We start from the raw sequence: 23010 nt of genomic DNA, 5'->3' as shown, positions 1-23010 counted from the left end.
CAAATCAATCAATGTGATAAACCATACTAACAAACTGAAGGATGAAAACCATATGATCATCTCAATAGATGTAGAAAAAGCTTTTGACAAAATTTAACACCCATTTATGATAAAAGCTCTCCAGAAAGTAGGCACAGAGGAAACTTACCTCAACATAATAAAGGCTATATGTGACAAACGCACAGCTAACATCATTCTTAATGGTGAAAACTGAAACTATTTCCACTAAGATCAGGAACAAGAAAAGTTGCCCACCCTCGCCACTATTATTCAACATAGTTTTGGACGCTTTAGCCACAGCAATCAGAGAAGAAAAAGAAATAAAAGGAATGCAAATCAGAAAAGAAGTAAAATTGTCACTGTTTGAAGATGACATGATACTATACATAGAGAATCCTAAAGATGCTACCAGAAAACTACTAAAACTAATCAGTGAATTTGGTAAAGTATCAGGATACAAAAGTAATGCACAGAAATCTCTTGCATTCCTATAGACTGATGATGAAAAATCTGAAAGAGAAATTAAGGAAACACTCCCATTTTACCACTGCAACAAAAAGAAAAAAATACCTAGGAATAAACCTACCTAAGGAGAAAAAGTTTTCTGTATGCAGAAAATTATAAGACACTGATGAAAGGAATTAAAGATGATACAGACAGATGGAGAGATATACCATGTTCTTGGATTGGAAGAATCAACATTGTGAAAATGACTCTACTACCCAAAGCAATCTACAGATTCACTGCAATCCCTATCAAACCATCAATGGCATTTCTCACAGAACTAAAACAAAAAATTTCACAATTTTTATGGAAACACAAAAGACCTCAAATAGCCAAAGCAATCTTGAGAAAGAAAAACAGAGCTGGAGGAATTAGGCTTCCTGACTTCAGATTATACTACAAAGCTACAGTAATCAAGACAGTATGGTACTGGCACAAAAACAGAAATACAGATCAATGGAACAGGATAGAAAGCCCAGAGATAAACCCAGGCACATATGGTCACCTTATTTTTCATAAAGGAGGCAAGAATATACAATGGAGAAAAGACAGCCTCTTCAATAAGTGGTGCTGGGAAAACTGGACAGCTACATGTAAAAGAATGAAATTAGTACACTCCCTAACACCATACACAAAAATAAACCCAAAATGGATTAAAGACCTAAATGTAAGGCCAGACACTATAAAACTCCTAAGAGGAAAACACAGGCAGAACACTCCATGACATAAATCACAGCAAGATCCTTTTTGACCCACCTCCTAGAGAAATGGAAATAAAAACAAAAACAAACAAATGGGACCTAATGAAACTTAAAAGCTTTTGCACAGCCAAGGAAACCATAAACAAGACCAAAAGGCAACCTCAGAATGGGAGAAAATATTTGCAAATGAAGCAACTGACAAAGGATTAATCTCCAAAATACACAAGCAGCTCATGCAACTCAATATCAAAAAAAAATCAATCAACCCAATCCAAAAATGGGCAGAAGACCTAAACAGACATTTCTCCAAAGAAGATATACAGATTGCCAACAAACACATGAAAGGATGCTCAACATCACTAATCATTAGAGAAATGCAAATCAAAACTACAGTGAGGTACCACCTCACACCAGTCAGAATGGTCATCATCAAAAAATCTAGAAACAATAAATGCTGGAGAGAGTGTGGAGAAAAGGGAACACTCTTGCACTGTTGGTGGGAATGTAAATTGATAAGAGCCACTATGGAGAACAGTATGGAGGTTCCTTAAAAAACTAAAAATAGAACTACCATCCGACCCAGCAATCTCACTACTGGCATATACCCTGAGAAAACCATAATGCAAAAAGAGTCATGTACCACTATGTTCATTGCAGCACTATTTACAATAGGCAGGATGTGGAAGCAACCTAAGTGTCCATCAACAGATGAATGGATAAAGAAGATGTGGCACATATATACAATGGAATATTACTCATTATTAAAAAGAAATGAAATTGAGTTATTTGTAGTGAGTTGGATGGGCCTAGAGACTGTCATAGAGAATGAGGTAAGTCAGAAAGAGAAAAACAAATACCATATGCTAACATATATATATGGAACCAAAAAAAAAAAGGTCATGAAGAACCTAGGGGCAAGATGGGAATAAAGACGCAGACCTACTAGAGAATGGACTTCAGGATACGGGGTGGGGGAAGGGTAAGCTGGGACAAAGTGAGAGAGTGGTAGTGTATATATGGGCATATATACACCACCAAATGTAAGATAGCTAGCTAGTGGGAAGCAGTCGCATAGCACAGGGAGCTCAGCTCGGTGCTTTGTGACCAGCTAGAAGGGTGGGATAGGGAGGGTGGGAGGGAGATGCAAGAGGGAGGAGATACGGGGATACATTTATATGTATAGCTGATTCACTTTGTTATACAGGAGAAACTAACACACCATTGTAAAGCAATTATACTCCAATAAAGATATTAAAAAAAGAAAAAAATTAAAGGGCAGAGAACTCTGAAAGGGGTTTCTTCAATATTCAAGGTATTATTACACAAAATATTCCTAGGATTGGTTGGGTTAACTTTTATCACATATAAGTTAATATAAAAACATTTCTTAAGATAAAAATAACATCTATACTCTTACCCTTAAAGACCAAATGTTCATGAGGCCACCTAAACCACCAGACACCAGGGCCAACCCATCAGAACTAAAGGCAACGGTCCGGACAGGGGTGATGTGTCCTCGCAATTGATAAACACACTTGGCTCCGACTGATTTCCTATATCCATCCTGCAATTCATTTTTATTTTTAACAAATATTGAAAAATAAAACAATTTATAGATTCAAGATTTACAATTCATTCTTGGAAATTTTATATTTCAGTATAAAATTGGGGAGGAGGGAAGGACAACTCTCTCATAAGGACTAGCCTGACGGAGAAAATAATAAGATATCAATCTGGTTCTCCTTTGCTGATGCTGTTTCACCTTTTTTGATACACTTCTAAGCTAGTTCTCTACTCTTCAAACTGGAAGAAATGACTACATTTAAGTTCCAATTATCCCTCAGAGATAGGAAAAGTCTAACTTCTACTTTTTAATGAGTGTTTTAATTTTTAAATTTCACTTCATGTAATTTTCACTTTTAGCGTCTAACATTTGTGAATTGCACATGCTGGTGCTATACAAACAAGTTCCTCTTTCTGTTGGCTTATGGGTCTGTCTGTCCCATGGTATGTAATCTCATGTTTGCTCTGCAGGTTTTAGGAATGAAATAGGTAGGCCTGTCCAAAGGGCTACTCTTTAGCACAGAGAGCAAATCAGATTTATCTCTAGTGCTCCTACCTCTGCTTCTGTGATATTTTCCTCCCATTAGTGAGCTATCTACTCCTCCCTCCTCACCCCTTTCTCCCTGCCTTTAAGCTCCCTCTTCCTTTTAGTTTTGAGACAGCATAATACCAGATATACTCATTTACCCCAAAATGACATAATGTATTTGTATAATGAACAAAAGAGAAAGCAACAGAGGTTGCAAACTGGCAACTCAGGGATACAATTCAACCGGCCAACCAGGGTTTTAAAGAATTTCAAGTCAGATGCCAATGTTTAATATTGGGAGATCTTACTTAAAACACTGAATTTTTGGTTTCCAACAACAAAAAAATTTGACAATCTGGTAGCAACAGGCTCTCATTTCTGGAGGGTGGCAATCTCCTCTGTGGCAACTATGCCCTTTATATGAAGCATGTGCACTCGTGTGTGTGTGTGTGTGTATGTGTGTGTGTTTTACCTTCTCCACAGCTTTGTGAATGAATTTATGTTCCTTATCAAATGGCTCTGTGAGCATCTACCATAATTTTTTTTTTGGCCATGCCACGCGTCTTGTGGGATCTTAGTTCCTCGACCAGGGATTGAAGCCAGGGCCACAGCAGTGAAAGCACTGAGTCCTAACCACTGGACTGCCAGGGAATTCCCTGTCTACTGTAAATTTTTAACCTCTGTTTAAGGTAAAGGGATGGTTCTTCATAGGTGGAATTCTGGTATCAGTAGGAGATACTTTGAATAGCAGTGCTCCCGTGGTGTTCCTGCTTCACTGTACCAAAAACTTTAGCTTAGGACTCACCTATTGGTAGTGTTGATTATATACCATAAACGATCACCGCTCCATATTTATTGAACATCTCACCTTAACAAGCAACTATGGTATCTCTGACGTATAAAAAATTAGGCTAATTCAGAGAGCACACAAAGTATGACAATTATTCACATTTCCCTAATGGCTCTTGACATTTGAGATACCGAGTAGGAGTATTACTTGATAACATATACTATCTGTGGTTTCAAATAAAGTCTTGAAAAACACCAGAATATTTACCTGGCAATTTGATTCCTGGTCCCACCATCCTTCTGAACTAGTCACACTGGTCTGTGTGGTATCTTGTGGAATACGCCAAACACATACTAAGCCACTCTGACAGCCACTTAAAAAATTTGATCACATAAAACCAAAACATATCAATATGCAGAAGTAAAAATATTCTCAAAGAGCAATCAATTAAGACATGATAGAACTACTACAGTATATTTTAAAAATTTATTTGTAGTAGTTATGTTATACTCTTTCACCAAGAAATACAAGTAGGATCTATATTCTAACAATATCACACACGGTTAAGGAGATGGCATATCTTTGGATTACATATCCCAAGCTTCACATTGGAAAACTTCTTTATTTCCCTAAGGTGATCTTATGGTATTACACATTATAAGAACAGTAACTGGCAGTAAACTGTTTAAGATTATTGAGAAGCCACACTTAATGCAAGTAACAGTCTACACTAATATAAAAATTAAGACACACACAGACCCACAAATTTACAACATACCTGGCCATTAGTAAATGCAACTTGGATCCTTTCCCTGGAAGGCTGCACCAAGCAATGCCATTTACAATAGATGGATGGCAGAGTGAATGTAGACAGCGCCAGCATCCTGCAACAGGCCCCCAGAGTTTCACATTTTCTTCTTTGGCACATGTCATAAGAATATGACCTGTTGGGTCCCACTTCATACTAATAAGAGTATCCTTAAAATGGTAGAGGTAGAAAAAAAATCATAGTAATGCTTCCTTCACAAATACTTTAAACTTAATAATTTATGACCTATACTTCTATCACTCAATTATTTTTAAATCAACATTTTATGCAAATTAGATACTGGCATAGTATTTCCAATCACTAGACCAACTCACCCTTTAATATAGTCTGCACTATATATATTTGCTGCAGTCAAAGCTCAGTAAATGTTAGCTGGATGAATGAATTATGAAATTCTGATTCAGAAGGGATGTGTTATCTTTCATCACCATTTTTAAAGTTATTTTTATGGACTACTGATCATTAAAATATGAAAAAGAAGAGACTTTAAAAACAAAGCATCTCTTACACCAAAACCAGCTAATACTATGAGAATCTGGGACATGTCTTGTGTTTATATGGTTGTCATCATGGGGTTCTTCTGACTTCGTTTTTTTTGCCCTTCTTCACACCTTCCAACTCCTGGCTTCATGCATTTATGTTACTTGCCTAGATGGCCCCATAAGCATCTGAACTGGCAACCTCTGTTTAAGGCAAAGGAATCATTCTTCATAGATGGAATTTCTAGCCTTAGTGGGAGGTACTCTGACAGGGGGTGTTCCAAGGGTAATCCTATTTCACTGTTTTGGTTTTACCTCTTTCTTAGTTCAATGGCTTTCTTACACAGACTTTTCCATTTATATACATGGCCCAAAGACTTTGTATAACAATAGAATACTAAATCATAAGTGACTGATATAAAGAAGCTCTTTGAGAAACTAGTATCAAGCAATACTAAAGAAATAAATAAAATAAAATAAATAAAATAAAACAAGAAAAAGCAACCATCAGGTAAACATGCTTTACCTTATGTGCATCAATTAGAACAATGCCTCCTTTCTCAAGCGGTTCCTTTGTTCCCAATAACAATTTTCCATCAAAATATCCCACTGCAAATGGTCTGTCTTCACTGAACCAAGCAATGCAAGTTACAGACACTAACATGATAGAACAAAATAAAAGTTTTAAAAAGAAAATAAGAGAGACTTATTTGTCATTGTCTCCCTTAAAAGACAGAGACTTTGCAACAAATATATACCTCTACAATCACTCCAAGTAAGTTTACAAACATCTCTTTAACACATTTAGACAAAATGTAAGCTTACAGCTGGGATTCCACGTAACCCACTTTAAAAGTGTTATTTGTAAGTGACGAGGAGTACCTCATTTTTTAATCTTTCATTCTTTTGAAGTGGTTACTGAAAAACAGAGACAGGGCTTCCCTGGTGGCGCAGTGGTTGAGAGTCCGCCTGCCGATGCAGGGGACACGGGTTCATGCCCCAGTCCGGGAAGATCCCACATGCCACGGAGCGGCTGGGCCCGTGAGCCATGGTCACTGAGCCTGCGCGTCCGGAGCCTGTGCTCCGCAACGGGAGAGGCCACAACAGTGAGAGGCCCGCGTATAAAAAGAAAAAAGAAAAAGAGACAAAAATTGAATTCCCTTGCTGATTTTAAGTCACTGTATAAGGTTCTTTCCTTTTGGACCAGAATCTACCATGAAACTGACAAGTGAAATAATCCAACTCTTAGAAAAAAAAATTTCCTGTCCCTTCTTTTGCTTAATATTGCCTATTCAGTGTGTTTCCATATTCTAACAAACATGTTATATTCTAACAAGCTATATTCATACTTGTTTAAGTATATGTAACACTGGAAGGCTACAAAAGAAGTAAAAACCAGTATCTGTGGGAGTAGAATGGGGACATGGGAGCTGAGCAGATGTGAGAAAGACTTTTTACTGTATGCCTTTTTATTTATTTATTTTTTTGCTGCACCATGCGGCATGTGGGATCTTAGTTCCCTGACCAGGGATCAAACCCGTGCCCCGTGCAGTGGAAGCACGGAGTCCTAACCACTGAACCGCCAGGGAATTCCCTACTGTATACCTTTTTAAACTTAAAAATTTTTGAACCCTATGATGGTATTATCTATTTAAAAAAGAACTGGGTAAGAAAATGGCAGCCACCAGGAGGGCTTAGGCCAGTGCGTACTCCCCAGAACTGCTGCTGCCCGTGTCTTTGTCCCCACAATGAGCCACAGCCACCCCCGGCCTCTGCAGGAGACCCTTTAATACTATCAGACCAGGGCTATGGACCTTGAAGAAAGCAAATGAATATTAACTTGTAGTGATGGAGATGACATGTTTCTGGAGGATCCCCAGTATTCGCAGAAGACAGAAACTGAGAGTAATGACATGAGCATTATTCTGTGAATAAAAAGGAGCCGCGGGCTGTCAGGGGAGGACAGGGACTGCTAACTGGGCAGTGCACCCTTCATGCTGAGAGAGAAGAGAAGAGAGGGCGAGCTTTCCTCTCAGACATCTGAGAAGCAAGCGTGCTGTCCTCCAGGCCTCGAAACTGCATGGCTGTGGCTGGGATCTTCGAGATATCCTACTCCCCGAAAACATATAATAAAAACTATCTAGTAAGATGGATGACTAGCCATCCAAAAGGAAGATAGTGAGAAAATAAGTAAAAGTAGGCTTCCTGCTATGACTTCTTAAATCAGGAACTTCCCTCCCCTTCTCCTCTTCCCCCCATTTCCTTAATTTTACTCATTTGTTAACAATTTCATCTCCATCAATGATTATTATCTTTTTTCCTCTTGGACATTCTTAACTTTCTAGAGAGACCTAGAGCCCACTAGAAGTGTTCAGACACTTGCACAAAGGATAAATGACTAATTTAGATCTTATTTTGGCAGTGATGTGTGGTAGGGGTTGACAAAGAAATATCTTTCAACTTAGTAACTAACTAAAATGAAATATCAACTGAACAATTTAGAAAACAAAACCAAAAGTAATATTTACTCTGCATATGCCAAAAAAGTAAATCTATTTGACTGGGGGGAACACTTTCTCAACCAGACACAATTCCAGTCACTTACCATCCTTTCGATAGCAATGCTCCAATTCTCGACGGTGCATGGTGGATACATCAACAACTTCAATCAGTCCTAAAGATCCATCCATCCGTCCCACCAACAATAATTCTGGAGATTCTCCTGACCAGGCTAAGGATGGACCCTCTTCTGGCCAAGCCAGGGCAGATACCCAGTGAGGCTGAATATCTACTAACCCTTTTCCTCCTAAAGAGGGAGAAAATGTTAACTAGTTGTCACTTAATTCTTAAAAACAATAACAAGAACAAAAATACGTACTATTTAATTTAATACACTCAAAGCAGTCCCCAATTTTATAATAGCCTACTAATGAATAAGACTGCAAGGCAAGATCCTTCATTTATATACTACATATGATTATCAAATTCATAGCTTTTCTGTAACTATTAATATGACAAAAATGATAGCTTTATAGGAGAAAGAATAAAGGAAAATAATCAATATACAAATGTCAAACACTTAAGTCCTTTCCTAATAATTACTGAAAACCAAATTAATATACAAAATTTACCTATAGTTAAGGCTAGCTGTTCCTTCAAATGTACGAAATAGAACAGCTATTACCCAAACATGCAAAAGCAAACAAAAATGCTGGTAAGCCCAAGATTACAATAATAATTTTTACTTTCCAGAGAGGTTATTAAAAATTAACAAGAGTTTGTCCCTGTGAAACAGATAAAATTAATAGAAATATTTCAGGTGATTCAAAAGAATACATAGCTAAAAATGCAGTGATTGCTACTTCTCCTCAAATCCTACCCTGAATGCTGAGTGGTCCATAGAAAGAATTTTTAGTTTACAACTACCAGGTTAATTGAAACTCCTAGAAGGAAAAGTCAGGAAATGAACACTTTCTCTTTAATTTAAACCATACTATGCATAGATTTTCACAGCTGATGAATAGATTGTGAGATTCAAGGTGAAGGGAAGCCAATGTTTGGACTTAGAAGGCTAAGAGAAAGGCATTTTTTTTTTTAAAAAAGTAGCTTCAGTAGTTTACTAGTATTTATGTGACTCTTACCATTAACTTGCCAGATATTCACCATCTTTTCCAAAGCTCCAGCTAGATATTTGCCACTGATACTCCAGGAAACAGGTGAGAAACTTGGATCACTAGGTGATCCCAGGCTTTCCTCAGCATCACCTTCCCTAGAATATAACAGATATGCATGGAATTCTAATCCCCATCATCACAAAGTAAACTAAATCCTAAACCTTAAAATAAGGGTTTTATATAGACTATAGTACATAAAGGCAGATCAAAAGCTTTTACATTTCAAAAGCCTGGCTAGCAGTATTTGACAATCACATAATTGCTAGTGTTTGTCATAATGTGAAAAATTACAAAAAAGTAATACTTAGACAACTGATCATTTAATGTAGTACATAATTTGTCAACAAAAGTATTCTGATTCCATATGGGTTATACATATGGTTATTACTCAGAGCACACTGACTCTTGTTTGCCTAATAGCTAGGGAAGTTTTATAGCTAGCTATAAAAATATAAAAGATGCTACACTGTGCTACAGAAAAAATATCATTACCCTAATTCCTAAATAATCCTTGAAGAATGATGGAAAATTAGCCTACTGTTTTATAGAATTGAACATTTATAATGCTGGCATAGTAGACCTTGATTTAATTCTGAGTAAGCTGACAGATATTGACAGTTAGTATTTTTATTTTCTAAATTACTATCTTGCAAATTAAAAAAAAAGACACTGGAGACTGTTCTAAGAGAAAAAGTTGTAAAAAATTTTAGTGACAATTTGAGTACACTAACACAACCAAGATGAAGCATGTTTAGGATTGTCTTTTTTTTTTTGCGGTACGTGGGCCTCTCACTGTTGTGGCCTCTCCCGTTGTGGAGCACAGGCTCAGCAGCCATGGCTCACGGGCCCAGCCGCTCCACGGCATGGGGGAATCCTCCGGGACCGGGGCACGAACCCATGTCCCCTGCATCGGCAGGCGGACTCTCAACCACTGTGCCACCAGGGAAGCCCAGGATTGTCTTATTTTTAAATGTTACCCAAGAGAGCTAATGTCAGTACTCACAATCTGTTGAACACACAGGTCTGTTGCAGTGAATACTGCTTCTTGGTGACATTCCACACCCGGATGGTGCCATCATTGCCACTTGTAGCCAAGAGTCCTTTTTTATTACACCAAACACAAGTCATTACCTAGAAAAGATTAAAAGTCCAGCAATATTTGAGCAAGTTTTAATTCAAATAATTCTATAATTTGAAAGAGTTCTATCAAATTAAAAAAAATCTACCATGAAATTGTAAAAGAAAAGTATCCATGTTATAAAACAACATGCATAGTCTTCATTCTTTTCTAACTGGCTTGTAAATATACACCTATTTGAAGTATAGCTTTAAAGTACTATGCCCAAACTCATTTGAGTTATCTTAGACCTGTTCACAATCTTTACTAAACATGCTTATTTAATTAAAAAACATTTATTTAATTCAATAAAATGGAAATATTCAGCATGTTCTATAAAACTAATTACACAGACTATGAAATGATTAAATTGGTAAAATAGGGGTCAGTCTTCATTTCCTAAACTGCCCTTGTCACTGCTCAGGAGCCCAGTGGGTTAGACTAAAACAGGGAGACCAATTGCTTCTTTTCCTGCATGTATAAACCCTCATCTTTTGTGAGGCTATACCTTTGGTTTTCTTCTCATCTCCCATCTGATTTTCCCATTTGTATAATATTATATCATATAGTATACAACACACACATGTAGAGAAAGGAGAGTTGGTAACTACCAGACAAATAACTGATAATTTAGCTTGTGTGTGTGTGAGTATGTAAGAGAGAGACACACACACCCATGATCTGAACTTTAAGCTCTTGGAGAAGAGGAGAAACTATTTTATCTTACATAAGGTGATCGACACACTTGGGGGTCAAAATACATACTCTGTTTTGATGAGCCTCCAACTTGATAAAGGAGCATTTTCTGAGATCTCCTCCCATATCAGCGAGTGTCTGTGGAGTAGTTTGGTTGTCGCGGTCATGTGCAGCAAGAGTGCGCACCAGCTGTTGAGCAGCCCATTGCCTATGCTGTGAGGATAGCCTGGAGGAGAGGCAGCAGGCTGCCAAGGCGTTAGCCAGCTCCAGAGGGCCTACAGCAGAAGGATCATAGGAAGGATGGGCATACAATTGGGCAGTTAAACCTGCTTAAACAAAACAATGAAATGATGCCCAGGTGAGAGCTGGTGGTGGTGAACAAACAAAAATGGGTTAAACTATGTTTTAAGAATTAGCACTTTTTCAAGCAATCATTTCACTAAGATATACATACAAGGTATAAAGCATTTATCTCACATCAAATTCTATATTAAATCTGATTCACTGCAAATGTACATTTATATACACTAATCAATAGCCTTTGCTCTAAGGATACACCGACTGAGAATGCAGCAGAAATCATTTTAAAGCCAGGGCAGAGGAAGCATGCCCTGAAGAATAAGTTTGGCTTTTGTTGCTCAAAAGTGATCTTAGGGACTTCCCCGGTGGCGCAGTGGTTAAGAATCTGCCTGCCAATGCAGGGGATATGGGTTCGAGCCCTGGTCCGGGAAGATCCCACATGCCATGGAGCAACTAAGTCCATGCGCCAGAACTACTGAGCTTGCGCTCTAGAGCCCGTGAGCCACAACTACTGAGCCCGCGAGCCACAACTACTGAAGGCCGTGCACCTAGAGCCCGTGCTCCGCAACAAGAGAAGCCACCACAATGAGAAGCACGTGCACCGCAACGAAGAGTAGCCCCCGCGTGCAGCAACTAGAGAAAGTCTGCACAGCAACGAAGACCCGGTCCAGCCAAAAATAAATAAATGAAAAATAAATAAATTTTTTAAAAAAGTGATCTTAATAGCCAGTCAAGGGAACGCACTGATAGATCCAAAAGCCCATCTCTCTTGGCCAAATGGTCCTGATGAAGAGAAGGGTAAGTACTGTGTTTAAGTAGTCCCTTCAAATTGTATCATCTTAAGACAAAGAAAAAAATAGCACTACTTTATATAAATTATATTCAGGAAGCCTACCAGGATTATTATCTATGGTGACCCAAACCATAATCTAATAAAATAATCTAATCAAACCAAGACTTATTTGGTACATTTTCTAATATTTGTTTCCAGGCACAATGAAAAAGTATCCATGCACTTTTCTTATGATCTAACTTAATAAGTATACATGATGTTATGTAATTCATCACATACAACAATGCAAAAACATATTTTTAAAAACATATCAAATTAATTGATTAAAAGACTGTATATTTAAATCGTATGAAACTTACCTTTCTTTTCAACTTCTGACTTATCATAATTAGGTCTCAGTTTGGCCCCTTTGTCTGCTAGTAATGCCACAAGGGCCTGAGTTACAACAAAATTTGGGGAGGTTACAAGTTTATTCTCTTCAGCAATTCCTCGGAGAAAGCTAGGTAGAAACTTTCGCTGAATTGGATCATCGACCGTGGTAAGATTTACCCCTGTTGCAGCAGAAATCAAGTTCTGAAGAGGCAATCACAACAAACAGGTTTAATTTTTACATATAATTTTGGAACAAAAAGAAGATTTTATCTCAGAAGGTTCTTTAAGAATTGGCTGGAAATAAGCAATGCAATAAGAAAAGCACTGAAAACTATCCTACCTGTGTACACAACTGCACCAGGAGTTTTGCAGCACTAGGAGTGTTTGATGCTAGACATCCCACTGCTGTGCTCAGATAGGCCAGGCAAGAAATGGGCTTGTTGGCCTTGCTGTGCCCACCTCGTGAGCGTTCTGAAGTGCTTGCCATGGCAGAAGGGCTGGTGGAGAGGCCAGCTCTCCCTGCTGCAGCCAAGCACATTAATCGAACCAACGTTCGGATATCTGTAAGTCCCAGAGATTCAAGACCAGCAGCCAGGCTACAACTGGAACCACTGCCAGGAAAGGAAAACACTTTAGATGCATAAAGAAAATAAATTTAAGGGACCATCTGGAGCCCCACATATCATCCATAGCACCAACAACCAAAATAAAAGGCAAGCTGCGCTATCACTAGTCATACAAGTCCTTAGAGATGTCCAAAAATATTATGTAAGCTGGAAACTGCTTTGAAACTTTTTTATTTTAATAAATATTGACATACTTAAGTATACCTGAATTACCAAAGTATAACTTACAGAAATGTTTACAAATCATGAATTTTCACAAACTGAACAAACCTATGTAACCACCTTCCAGATCAAGAAACAGAACATTACCAATACCCCAGAAGACTGCTTGGGCCCTTCTCGGTCTCTAGGCCTTCAAAAGTAACTACTATTCCAACTTTTTAAGGCCATAAACCAGTTTTGCCTGTTTCTGAACTTCATATAAATAGAATAATAAAGTATGTATTCTCTTCTGTCTGGCTGCTTTTACTCAGCATTATGCTTGTAAGATTCATCCACATTGTTGCATTACAGCAGCAGTTATTCATTTTCACTGACACAGAGGCATACTGTGGAGATGTTCGGGTTCAGTTCCAGACCATCACAATAAAATGAATATTGCAATAAAGAAAGTCACACAAATATTTTTGGTTTCCCAGTGCATATAAAAGTCACGTTTACACTACACTGTAGTCTGTTAAGTGTGCAACAGCATTAAGCCTAAAAGACAATGTACAGGGACTTCCCTGGTGGTGCAGGGAAGAATATAGGTTAAGAATATAGATTAAGAATATAGATTAAGAATCCACCTGCCAATGCAGGGGACACGGATTTGAGCCCTGGTCCGGGAAGATCCCACAAGCCGTGGAGCAACTAAGCTCCTGTGCCACAACTACTGAGCCTGCGCTCTAGAGCCCGCGAGCCACAGCTACTGAGCCCGTGTGCCACAACTACTGAAGCTCGCGAGCCTATAGTCCGTGCTCCGCAACGAGAAGCCACCGCAAGGAGAAGCTCACGCACCGCAACGAAGAGTAGCCCCCGCTCGCTGCAACTAGAGAAAGCCCGCACGCAGCCAACGAAGACCAAATGCAGCCAAAAATAAATACTTATTTTTTAAAAAAGAACAATGTACATACCTTAATTTAAAAATAATGTTAACCATCATCTGAGCCGTCAGAAATCTTTTTGTAATAGTAACATCAAAGATCACTGATCACAGATCACCATGACAAATAATAATGGAAAAGCTTGAAATATTGCAAGAATTACTAAAATGTGACAGAGACATGAAGTGAGCAAATGTTGTTGGAAAAATGGTGCCAATAGACTTGCTCAACACAGGGTTGCCACAAACCTTCAATTCGTAAAAAAAAAAAATGTAATATCTGCGAAGCACAATAAAAAAAGATATGCCCATGTAAATGAAATTAAGCACAATTCATTTATCCATACAGATGAGAGCATGGGGCTATTATGAATAGTACTGCTATAAATGTTCTTGCTTATGTCTTTGGGTGCACATATGTAAGCATTTCTGTTGGATATATACCCAGAAGTGTTTTTCTGGGTCACAGAGTATGTTAATATTCACCTTTAGTTGGTACTATTAAAGAGTCTTCCAAAGTAACTGTCTCAATTTATTTTCTCACCAACAGTGTATGAGAGTTCTAAGTGTTCCACACCGTCATGATCACTTTTTTCCCCCCAGTCTTTTAAATTTTAGCCATTCTGATGGGTGTGTAGTAGTATCTCATGGGGTTTTCATTTTCATTTCTCTGAAGACTAATGTGACTGAACATCTCATTGTTCATATTTATTGGCCATTTTGAGAGCCTCTTTTGTCATTATGTCCATTTTTCTTTTGGGTTGTCTGTCTTTCTCTTACTGGTTTATAAGAATTCTTTACATATTTTGTTGGTTATATGCGTTGGTTATATGCATTGCTAAGATCATCTCCCATTCAGTGCTTTTTTTTTCCTTTAACTTTTTTGCCTTTTTACTTCCTAAATGACTTGCTAAACAGAAGTTCTTTTTTAATGTAGTCCAATTTATCAATTTTTTTCCTTAAAGTGAATGTCTTTTGTGACTTGCTTAAGAAATCTCCGGTTGTTCCAATATCAAGAATAAAATCTTCCTCTGTTATCTTATAGAAACTTTATTGATTTACATTTCACATTTAGACCTAAGAGCCACTTGGAAATACTTGCTTTATATAGTTTGAGGTTGGGGCCAAGACTCATTTTTTTTCCTTAAGTGAATAAACCATCTGACCTAGCCCAAGTTACGGAAAAGACCATCCTTTCCTCACTGCTCTGTAATGTAAGCACTGTCATAAATCAAATGTTTATCTACACGTGTGAGTCAGTTTCTGAACTTCATTTTCCACAGTCCGAACTGTCTAGTCTTGAGCCAACCCCATACAGTCTCATCTAAGTATTTTTTTAAATATCCATTTTTTAAAATTTGTTTATTTATTTTTGGCTGTGTTGGGTCTTCGTTGTGGCGCTCAGGCTTTCTCTAGTTGCGGCAAGCGGGGGCTACTCTTCGTTGTGGTGCACGGGCTTCTCATTGCGGTGGTTTCTTGTTTTGCAGAGCATGGGCTCTAGGTGCGCGGGCTTCAGTAGCTGTGGCTTGCGGGCTCTAGAGCGCAGGCTCAGTAGTTGTGGCGCACGGGCTTAGTTGCTCCGCAGCATGTGGGATCTTCCCGGACCAGGGCTCGAACCCATGTCCCCTGCATTGGCAGGCGGATTCTTAACCACTGTGCCACCAGGGAAGTCCTCATCTAAACTTTAAGTTCTTCTTTCAGGGTCCTTCTTTCTTCATGATTTACTGTTAAATACCCCTACTTAATCATTTCCTAAATGGATGTCTTTTAGGTATTCTTGGCACTCTTCCCTTTTTTAACATTATGCTCCACAGTATGAGCACAGCAAGAGTCTCCACGATGGAATATACAGGCTGACTTAGCTACACAGTTGGTAAACTCTGCAAAAAACTCACTCGACCTTTTAGTTTTACCCTACACCAAATGGATCAACAGCCTTGGTTTCCCATTTCAGATAATAAAATAAAATTTTCAGTTTATTCAGTTACTATAATGGCAATATTTTCTACCTAAAAAGAGCTAAGCATTAACTGAATGACTGACTGACTGACTGAATTAATGAATGAATGAATAATAATGATGACTATGTCTAACTTCTTTCATTCAACAGTAGCTATTCAAGTTTCTAAAACTTCTATCCTCCCAAACAATACCAGACTCCTGTCTAATACATACTAGAAGCTAACGTAACATCTTTTGACACAAAATAACACTTACCTGACTGAGAGAAGAGACAGAGCTCTCATGACCATGGTTCTGGCCAGAAGAACCTGAGCAGCAGCAGTCACTCTCCTTAAAGCCACCACCCGGTCATGAGGGTTTGCTAAGGCAGCTGCCTGTTCACCTAATGTTATTCTCCCAGAGGAACTCTTTTCTACAGAGCCATGGCAACCTGAAAAAAATAACATTTTGCTTAGTTTATAAGAAGGTAAGAAAAAAAATAGCCGGACTACTGAAAAAATTTTCCATTCTACCTAGGTTCTAGGCTACCAGGAACTAAAGCAAATCAATGTGTTTTGCTCATCTGGAACTTTGTTATACAGAAAATTGCTTGGGAGAAATGGACATTTCTAAGTCAATAATCTATTATAGGAAAAATATGATTCTTAAATTTTTTTGGTTTTATTTATTTTTGCTCATGTATCACTTCTACTGATATTAACAAATATAGGAAAGATATAGTTTTTAAAATATGCTTTGAGTACACATAAAGGGCTGAGTCACCAGTACTGCGCCAATTCTTTATTTAGTACTCCATACAGCAAAAAGTTACCATACCCTCGCACCGAAATTAAAAAATACTGCAAAATGGTTTTTATTCATTTCCAGGTTTCTCTTAACACAAAGTTTAATACAAACAAAAAACCCCCTACATTTTATAAATTTTCTTTTTATCACTTCAATATTTTATAAAAAGAAAATATCAGAAACTTAATATTATACTAGACCTTCAAAACATTAGAATAACTGGCTACAGATACTTGATGGGATAGGAAATGTTGAACCCTTATTATTATTAACCTTTACCTTATTATTATTATTTACTTTTCTAAGAAGCAAATTAATATAGACTCTATAAAATCCATGCCAATCAGCATTTCAAGTTTACCTATTTGCATCAGAGTCTCTTCCATACTGTTGGTCGCTGTTACCATTGCTACTGATGCTCCCAACGGATCACTGTCAGGGAACTGGACTGGTTCTGGTACAATGCGGCGGTCGTTTAAACCAAGTGGTCCAGCGAGTAATTCAAACTCTTCTTCACCCGTTAGCTTTTCCTCTTCATCAACATCCAACATGTCCCAGTCTTCTGGAATTTAAATAAAGAAGTGTATGGTATGTGAATATAAACATGAAATAACTCTGCTGGCAATGGTTATTTTGAGATATGTCTAAAATGCAGATGGACTGAAAGCCGAGCGCCTACAAAATGAACTACGGCACCATCTCCTGGTGACCCAACCAAACTGCACTCCTGAGTTATAGTGAGACTAAGGGAAAGGGAGGCAGAGCAGTCAAATCCATTTAAACCAAAAGCACATGTTACAGTTGGTAGTGGAGGTTTCAACTAATAAAAAATATTGTTACGGGGCCAACAAAAAGTTCTTGACCCTGTCCATAATCATTAGGAAATGAGTTACTTCAAATAAATGAATGCTTCAGATAAACTGATGCTCACTTCAATTTTTTATCTTTTACTTTCCTCAATTAGGATGGAAATTCAAAATGTACTACATACTTTCCCTACTTTGAAAAAATATGTATGCCACCTGAAATTAACATTCTGTGGCAAAGCTAGTATTAGGACCCAGGTCTTTTTCCTTTTAAAACGAGGGCTGTTGCTACCAAACTATCTTGAACTTTTGGGGGGAAGTTTAAGTTAACATGTACATGAATACAAACAAACACATGAAGGTAAGTTTTAGTAACAGATGTTAAGCAGAAGGTACATACAAAAATACATGTGAAATAAAGAAGCTCTCACAACAACTACCTTCATACACACTGTCCTGCTTGCCAATTAGATCTGGAGCTTGTCCCTTGTACCTGCACCAAACACGAAGAACATTGTGTTTTTATATGAAACAGTGCCTCAAAGTGCAAATTACGTCATTAGGACATTTTAAAAAGTCATTAATAAAGCAACACAAAATTTAAAAAGTGTGTTTCATGTTATGGGCTAATGTAATAAAAACTATTGGTATTAAGTGTTTACAAAATTAATGACTATTTTACCAAAATACTAGGGAGGTTTCTAGGTTACCTACATAAGGCTTTTAATCAAAACCTATTCCAGAACGTCTTAAAGACTTTAATAGTTGACAATAAGGGCAAAAACCCTACTCAATAGCAAACATTTGCTATTCAAGGGTATAAAGAAGTAATATTTTCATGGAAGCTCATTTAATCTAAACAGTCTATATTTTTCATCAAGAAAAAAGACCTTAAGATGTCAAAACTATGGTGAGAAACACCAAAGAAAAAAATTGAACATAAGCCTCCTGAAGGTTAAAGCAAGGGTCCCACTCACAACTTGACAACAAATTAAAGGTTAACACAGTCAAGCTCCGGTGAAGAACCTGAGGCCATACCAACTGTTCCCAGACTACAGGCTCCCACCTCTGGCAGGAACTTGAATTCTTCCACCTCCCTCATCCTTGTCCCCAATTCAGCAATCATAGGTCTTTATAAAGAAAAGGTTAAAGGTTACTCCTCACATAAAAAAAGCTACAATTCCCATGTCTTAATGAGAGATACTTTATGTACTTCGATCAGAGGGTATGGTTATCTATCCAATTTCAAGGTACCTTTCAGAACTTGTTGCCTTGGATTTGGTCTTCAGGGCTAAGTACTTTTCCCTGCAGCTGCCACATAGCAGGTAGTATGGATTTCCACTCCCACATTCACCACCGAACCAGCCATCCACATAGGAGCCGTTGCTGCGATAGCCCTGGCGGTTTGCACTGCGCCCACAGCCTGGGTGATTTCTCTTCATGTGCTGATTGAAGCTGACAACACTGCACTCACACAGTTCACATACCACCACTTCTTCCCTGTCTTCAGACTCACAAACATGCTGCACAAAATAATTTCATATCAAATTATTAGTCAAGTTAACATAAAATTAAGAAGAGGTAAACATCATTTATTATATTAAATTAACAATTTTGTGTACATATGCTGGAATATTTGCAAGATGTTCATCAAGGCTATATAACAAAGTTCTTTCAAATTAAAATCCAGATCACACAGTCTGAAGGTGTTCTTTGCCCCTTCCTCACACTAGTAAGTGACAATAAAAGTAACTGACTATCCTACTGAGAAAAAAGTTATTAATAAAAATGACAATCTGCCCCATCTCAAATGATTTAAAATCCCTCCAATGAACCAACTACTTTCATCTGATCATAACATGCATATCTATTCTCTGAATTTCTAAGAAGTCATTTGGATTCATTTATCTTATTAACATAATATGGTATATGCTCTTTCCAATAGAACTTATACCTGTGAACTTCTCAGTTTCCCTGCTACAAAAAGTGTAATGCTAAACAATGTAAACATACAAACCCATCATGTACCCTGCCCTTGGATGGAGGCATTTACAAGATCTAGGTGGCACTGGTTCCTAGAATGAGGCATTACAGTGATTAAATAGAACCTATAAAGAAGAAGAGCATGCATTCAGATAGCAAGGTAAGCACAGTAGCCATGTTAAACACCCAGCAGAGCTGACTGGGACCTGATGCCTATTTTGTAATCTATCTTTGATATCAGAAATCAAGTTATCACAGCACGGCTCTATTCATCTAGTCTGGGGAGAGAAGCAATAAAATCGCACAGAGAAAGCAACAAGAGAGACTTTTTCTTACTAGTTTGTAGGTATCAAAGTAACCTCAAGTGTTAAAGCCCCAAACTTTAGGATGAGATGTCAGACTTTTCAGAGTGTTACAACTCTAGGAAATGCTGTTATTAGTAAGCTGTATGAACAGGAGGGCAGGAAAATAAGTCAGAGCAGCCCCCGCTGCAGTCACACACACCCAGGTAGGCCAATCCAGTACCTCTGGGATCCACATTCCCAGAATATCGTTGTCACTGGTCAGGTCTTGTCCAAACATAGCTTCCATCGCTTCATCATCAAGATCAATTTCCAATTCCTCATCTAAATTAAAGTCATACAATGCCCCTGGGTCTTGTTGCAAAGATATTCCTTCTCTCCGACTTTGATTCCTATGGGCCTGCACAGAGCGGTATAACCCCGCTCAGAACAAAACAAGAAAGGCATTTTATTTGCATGTATAAAATAATTCTGAATATTTTGCCAGTTCTTCACTGCCATACAATGCAGGTGAGAGCCTACCTCAGCTGACTTATTGGATTCCAAACCACAGACATAAAACTTTACCTAACATATATATATATATTCCTCTTCTGTGAAATGGGGATAATAGTATTCATCCCTTGCAGAGCTGCTGACAGGTTTAAATAAGATAATCTATGTAAAATATTTCATAATGTTTGTTATATAGAAGAACACTCAATAAATATGGGCTGTTATTATCCTTTTAGTTTTTTTTTTTGTCAGTCGCTTTCATTAAATATTAAATACACATCCTATATGTTCTAAGACAGTCTCAGTTTTTCTGTTTCCATAAATTACTGAATCATTATTTACGTTTTAATAGTTCAAAGATTAAACTCTGTTTTGACAAATGACAAATTCTAGATTTTAGTTTGGAAAATATATTCCCTATAATTTAAATTTCACATGCCCAGAACATAATCTTAAAAATATTTACTAAGGTAATGAAAAAATATATCTTTGCTTATCTGGGCCTTACCTAGTAGTGAAGCCCTAAAATTCACAAAGTACATCAGAAAAGCCAGTGCCTACTTTGGCACAGTGCTCTTTCTAGCTCCTTCTCATCAGTGATGCCTTAAACATGCATCTTCACTTCTTAAATTATAAGTATTTTGAGGGCAGAGAGAGCATTTATGAAATTTCTCAATATTTACAAGTGACCAGTATAGCCACCTTCACCCAGAGGGAACTTAAAAATAAATCTATGAATGTATGCTGTGATTTAAATTATGTAAAATTATATAAATGCAGAGAAAGTAATATGCAAATAGTTGCTCTTTTAATGTGGAGGTACTGAATACTTAGTATCATTAGTTTACATCTTTTTTAATGTTGCTTTTACATTTACTTTAAAATATAAACAAACTATATAATACTTTCACCAAGAGAAGGATGTGAAACATACACTTACCTGCTCTTGCTAGCAATGTTCGAGCAGCTAAATCAAACTTGTGCCTTCTTGTAACTGCTGAGCGACCCCTAGCGGGTGGTCCACTTCCAGAAGCTGCATTCTCTACATGATCCAGATTATCAGGGCTAAAAGAGCAAGTTTGAAAGCAACACACATTTTTAAAAATCATCATGAACAGAAAGCACAGGTGCAAGCTTGCTTGTAGTACTTTTTTCTCCAAATATTATCGAGAACAAAATATGTTTGTTTGTTTGTTTGTTTTGCGGTAAGCGGGCCTCTCACTGCTGTGGCTTCTCCCGTTGCGGAGAACAGGCTCCGGACGCGCAGGCCCAGCGACCATGGCTCACGGGCCCAGCCGCTCTGCGGCATGTGGGATCTTCCCGGACCGGGACACAATCCCATTTCCCCTGCATCAGCAGGCGGACTCTCAACCACTGCGCCACCAGGGAAGCCCCAAAATATGTTTTGAAACATATCTTTTGTGTCTGGCTTATAAATATGTCATATTGCCCTGAGCAATAATTTTAATTGGTTTTGAAATACACCAACAATGAAATTACGCTTAATGCGAGTTTAAATTCAAATGAGGTCAATGGCTTTAACGAAATCCTAAATGATTAAATACTTAAAAATTGAAACAATTGGGAATCCTTGCCTTGGAAAAACAGGTATTTCAAAATAAGTTATGAAAATATTTATTAAGCTTGTCAGAAAAAGTCTGCATATTAATATAAGACAAGAGCCCCCCATATAACTTCATGAGCTAAAATGAAACGAAGATTTAAAGTCATAAGAAGTGCTGAAGGGGGAGGATTTTAGAAAGAATTACAGAATATTTTATTACATTTCTTTTTAGGCTAGGCATTATCAGAGAATTCATTTCACAACTTTAAAAAGGGGGGTATTGTACTGGATATTAAAAACTAAAGAAGAAATGAAAATATAAACCCATATTAAGAAACAAAAAAGATTGAAAAGTCCATTTCTATTGAATGCATTACTTTAAGTCAATTTATATTAAAATGAACATTCTAGTTTATATCTCTTATATAAAATTATTTTATCAGCATGTTTACTTTATTTCAGAATAAACTTATTTTAATTTTTAGTTTCTTCTTTTCAGCAATTTTATATTAAAATTATTTCCTTATTTTCATAAAAACATCATTCAAGTCAAAACCTGTCATGTCATTCTGTTAAGGGTGCTTCACAGAAACATAAGCTTGTAACTGAAATGTCCACCTTTTCATCTCTCTCTAGTTATCAACCTTATATACCATTAGAAGCATCTATGAAGGGACATAATGGGGTTCTTGGGGTACCATTTATAACACATGGAACAGAAATATGGAAATTGGAATTTCACCTTTCACTAAAGCCTTCCTCCATTTCAGCAGCATCAGCTGATGGTATGTCTCCTGGTGACTGCAAATAGCAGGGATCATTTGACTTCCCACCACTGCCTACAACTGTGGCTCCGTGCCTTGAGTCGGCTGTGCTGCCTGACTGGGGCTCCTCCTCATCCTCATGCCCAGGGTGCTCTATCATCCACATGGCAAGGACAGTGATGTTCTGGGCATCAGCCTCTCCTCGAGCACCTGAACAGGGGGAAAAAAAGGTCTAATACTGACTTTGGGCAAAATAATTAGTTATTCATGCTATCAGTTTAAGACTGTCTG

The 23010-nt window shown here is 37.7% G+C and overlaps 1 protein-coding gene across 13 annotated transcripts in view; it reads right to left on the bottom strand.

The window, feature by feature from the left end:
- The window catches only part of HERC1 (HECT and RLD domain containing E3 ubiquitin protein ligase family member 1), a 210876-nt gene that overhangs the window by 39425 nt on the left and 148441 nt on the right, over positions 1 to 23010 (bottom strand). For 9 of the 13 annotated variants that reach the window (XM_024735254.1, XM_024735265.1, XM_024735259.1 and 6 more), the window contains exons 42-58: positions 22698 to 22929; positions 21332 to 21456; positions 20099 to 20319; positions 18866 to 19134; positions 18052 to 18104; positions 17167 to 17367; positions 16275 to 16449; positions 12688 to 12958; positions 12335 to 12548; positions 10952 to 11208; positions 10073 to 10200; positions 9037 to 9164; positions 8001 to 8201; positions 5922 to 6052; positions 4866 to 5065; positions 4355 to 4460; positions 2623 to 2769 (exon numbers count right to left, since the gene is read on the bottom strand). In XM_024735254.1, the coding sequence (XP_024591022.1) occupies positions 2623 to 2769; positions 4355 to 4460; positions 4866 to 5065; positions 5922 to 6052; positions 8001 to 8201; positions 9037 to 9164; positions 10073 to 10200; positions 10952 to 11208; positions 12335 to 12548; positions 12688 to 12958; positions 16275 to 16449; positions 17167 to 17367; positions 18052 to 18104; positions 18866 to 19134; positions 20099 to 20319; positions 21332 to 21456; positions 22698 to 22929 (3059 nt within the window). The remainder of the gene's footprint in view (positions 1 to 2622; positions 2770 to 4354; positions 4461 to 4865; positions 5066 to 5921; positions 6053 to 8000; positions 8202 to 9036; positions 9165 to 10072; positions 10201 to 10951; positions 11209 to 12334; positions 12549 to 12687; positions 12959 to 16274; positions 16450 to 17166; positions 17368 to 18051; positions 18105 to 18865; positions 19135 to 20098; positions 20320 to 21331; positions 21457 to 22697; positions 22930 to 23010) is intronic. The other 4 variants (XM_024735262.1, XM_024735263.1, XM_024735258.1 and 1 more) reach the window with 2 other exon arrangements.

The sequence above is a fragment of the Neophocaena asiaeorientalis genome, unplaced genomic scaffold (assembly GCF_003031525.2).
Source record: "Neophocaena asiaeorientalis asiaeorientalis breed wild unplaced genomic scaffold, Neophocaena_asiaeorientalis_V1.1 scaffold264, whole genome shotgun sequence".
Classification (NCBI taxonomy): domain Eukaryota; kingdom Metazoa; phylum Chordata; class Mammalia; order Artiodactyla; family Phocoenidae; genus Neophocaena; species Neophocaena asiaeorientalis.
Note: the sequence above shows the minus strand (reverse complement) of the source record. Positions and strands in the feature narration are given on the sequence as shown.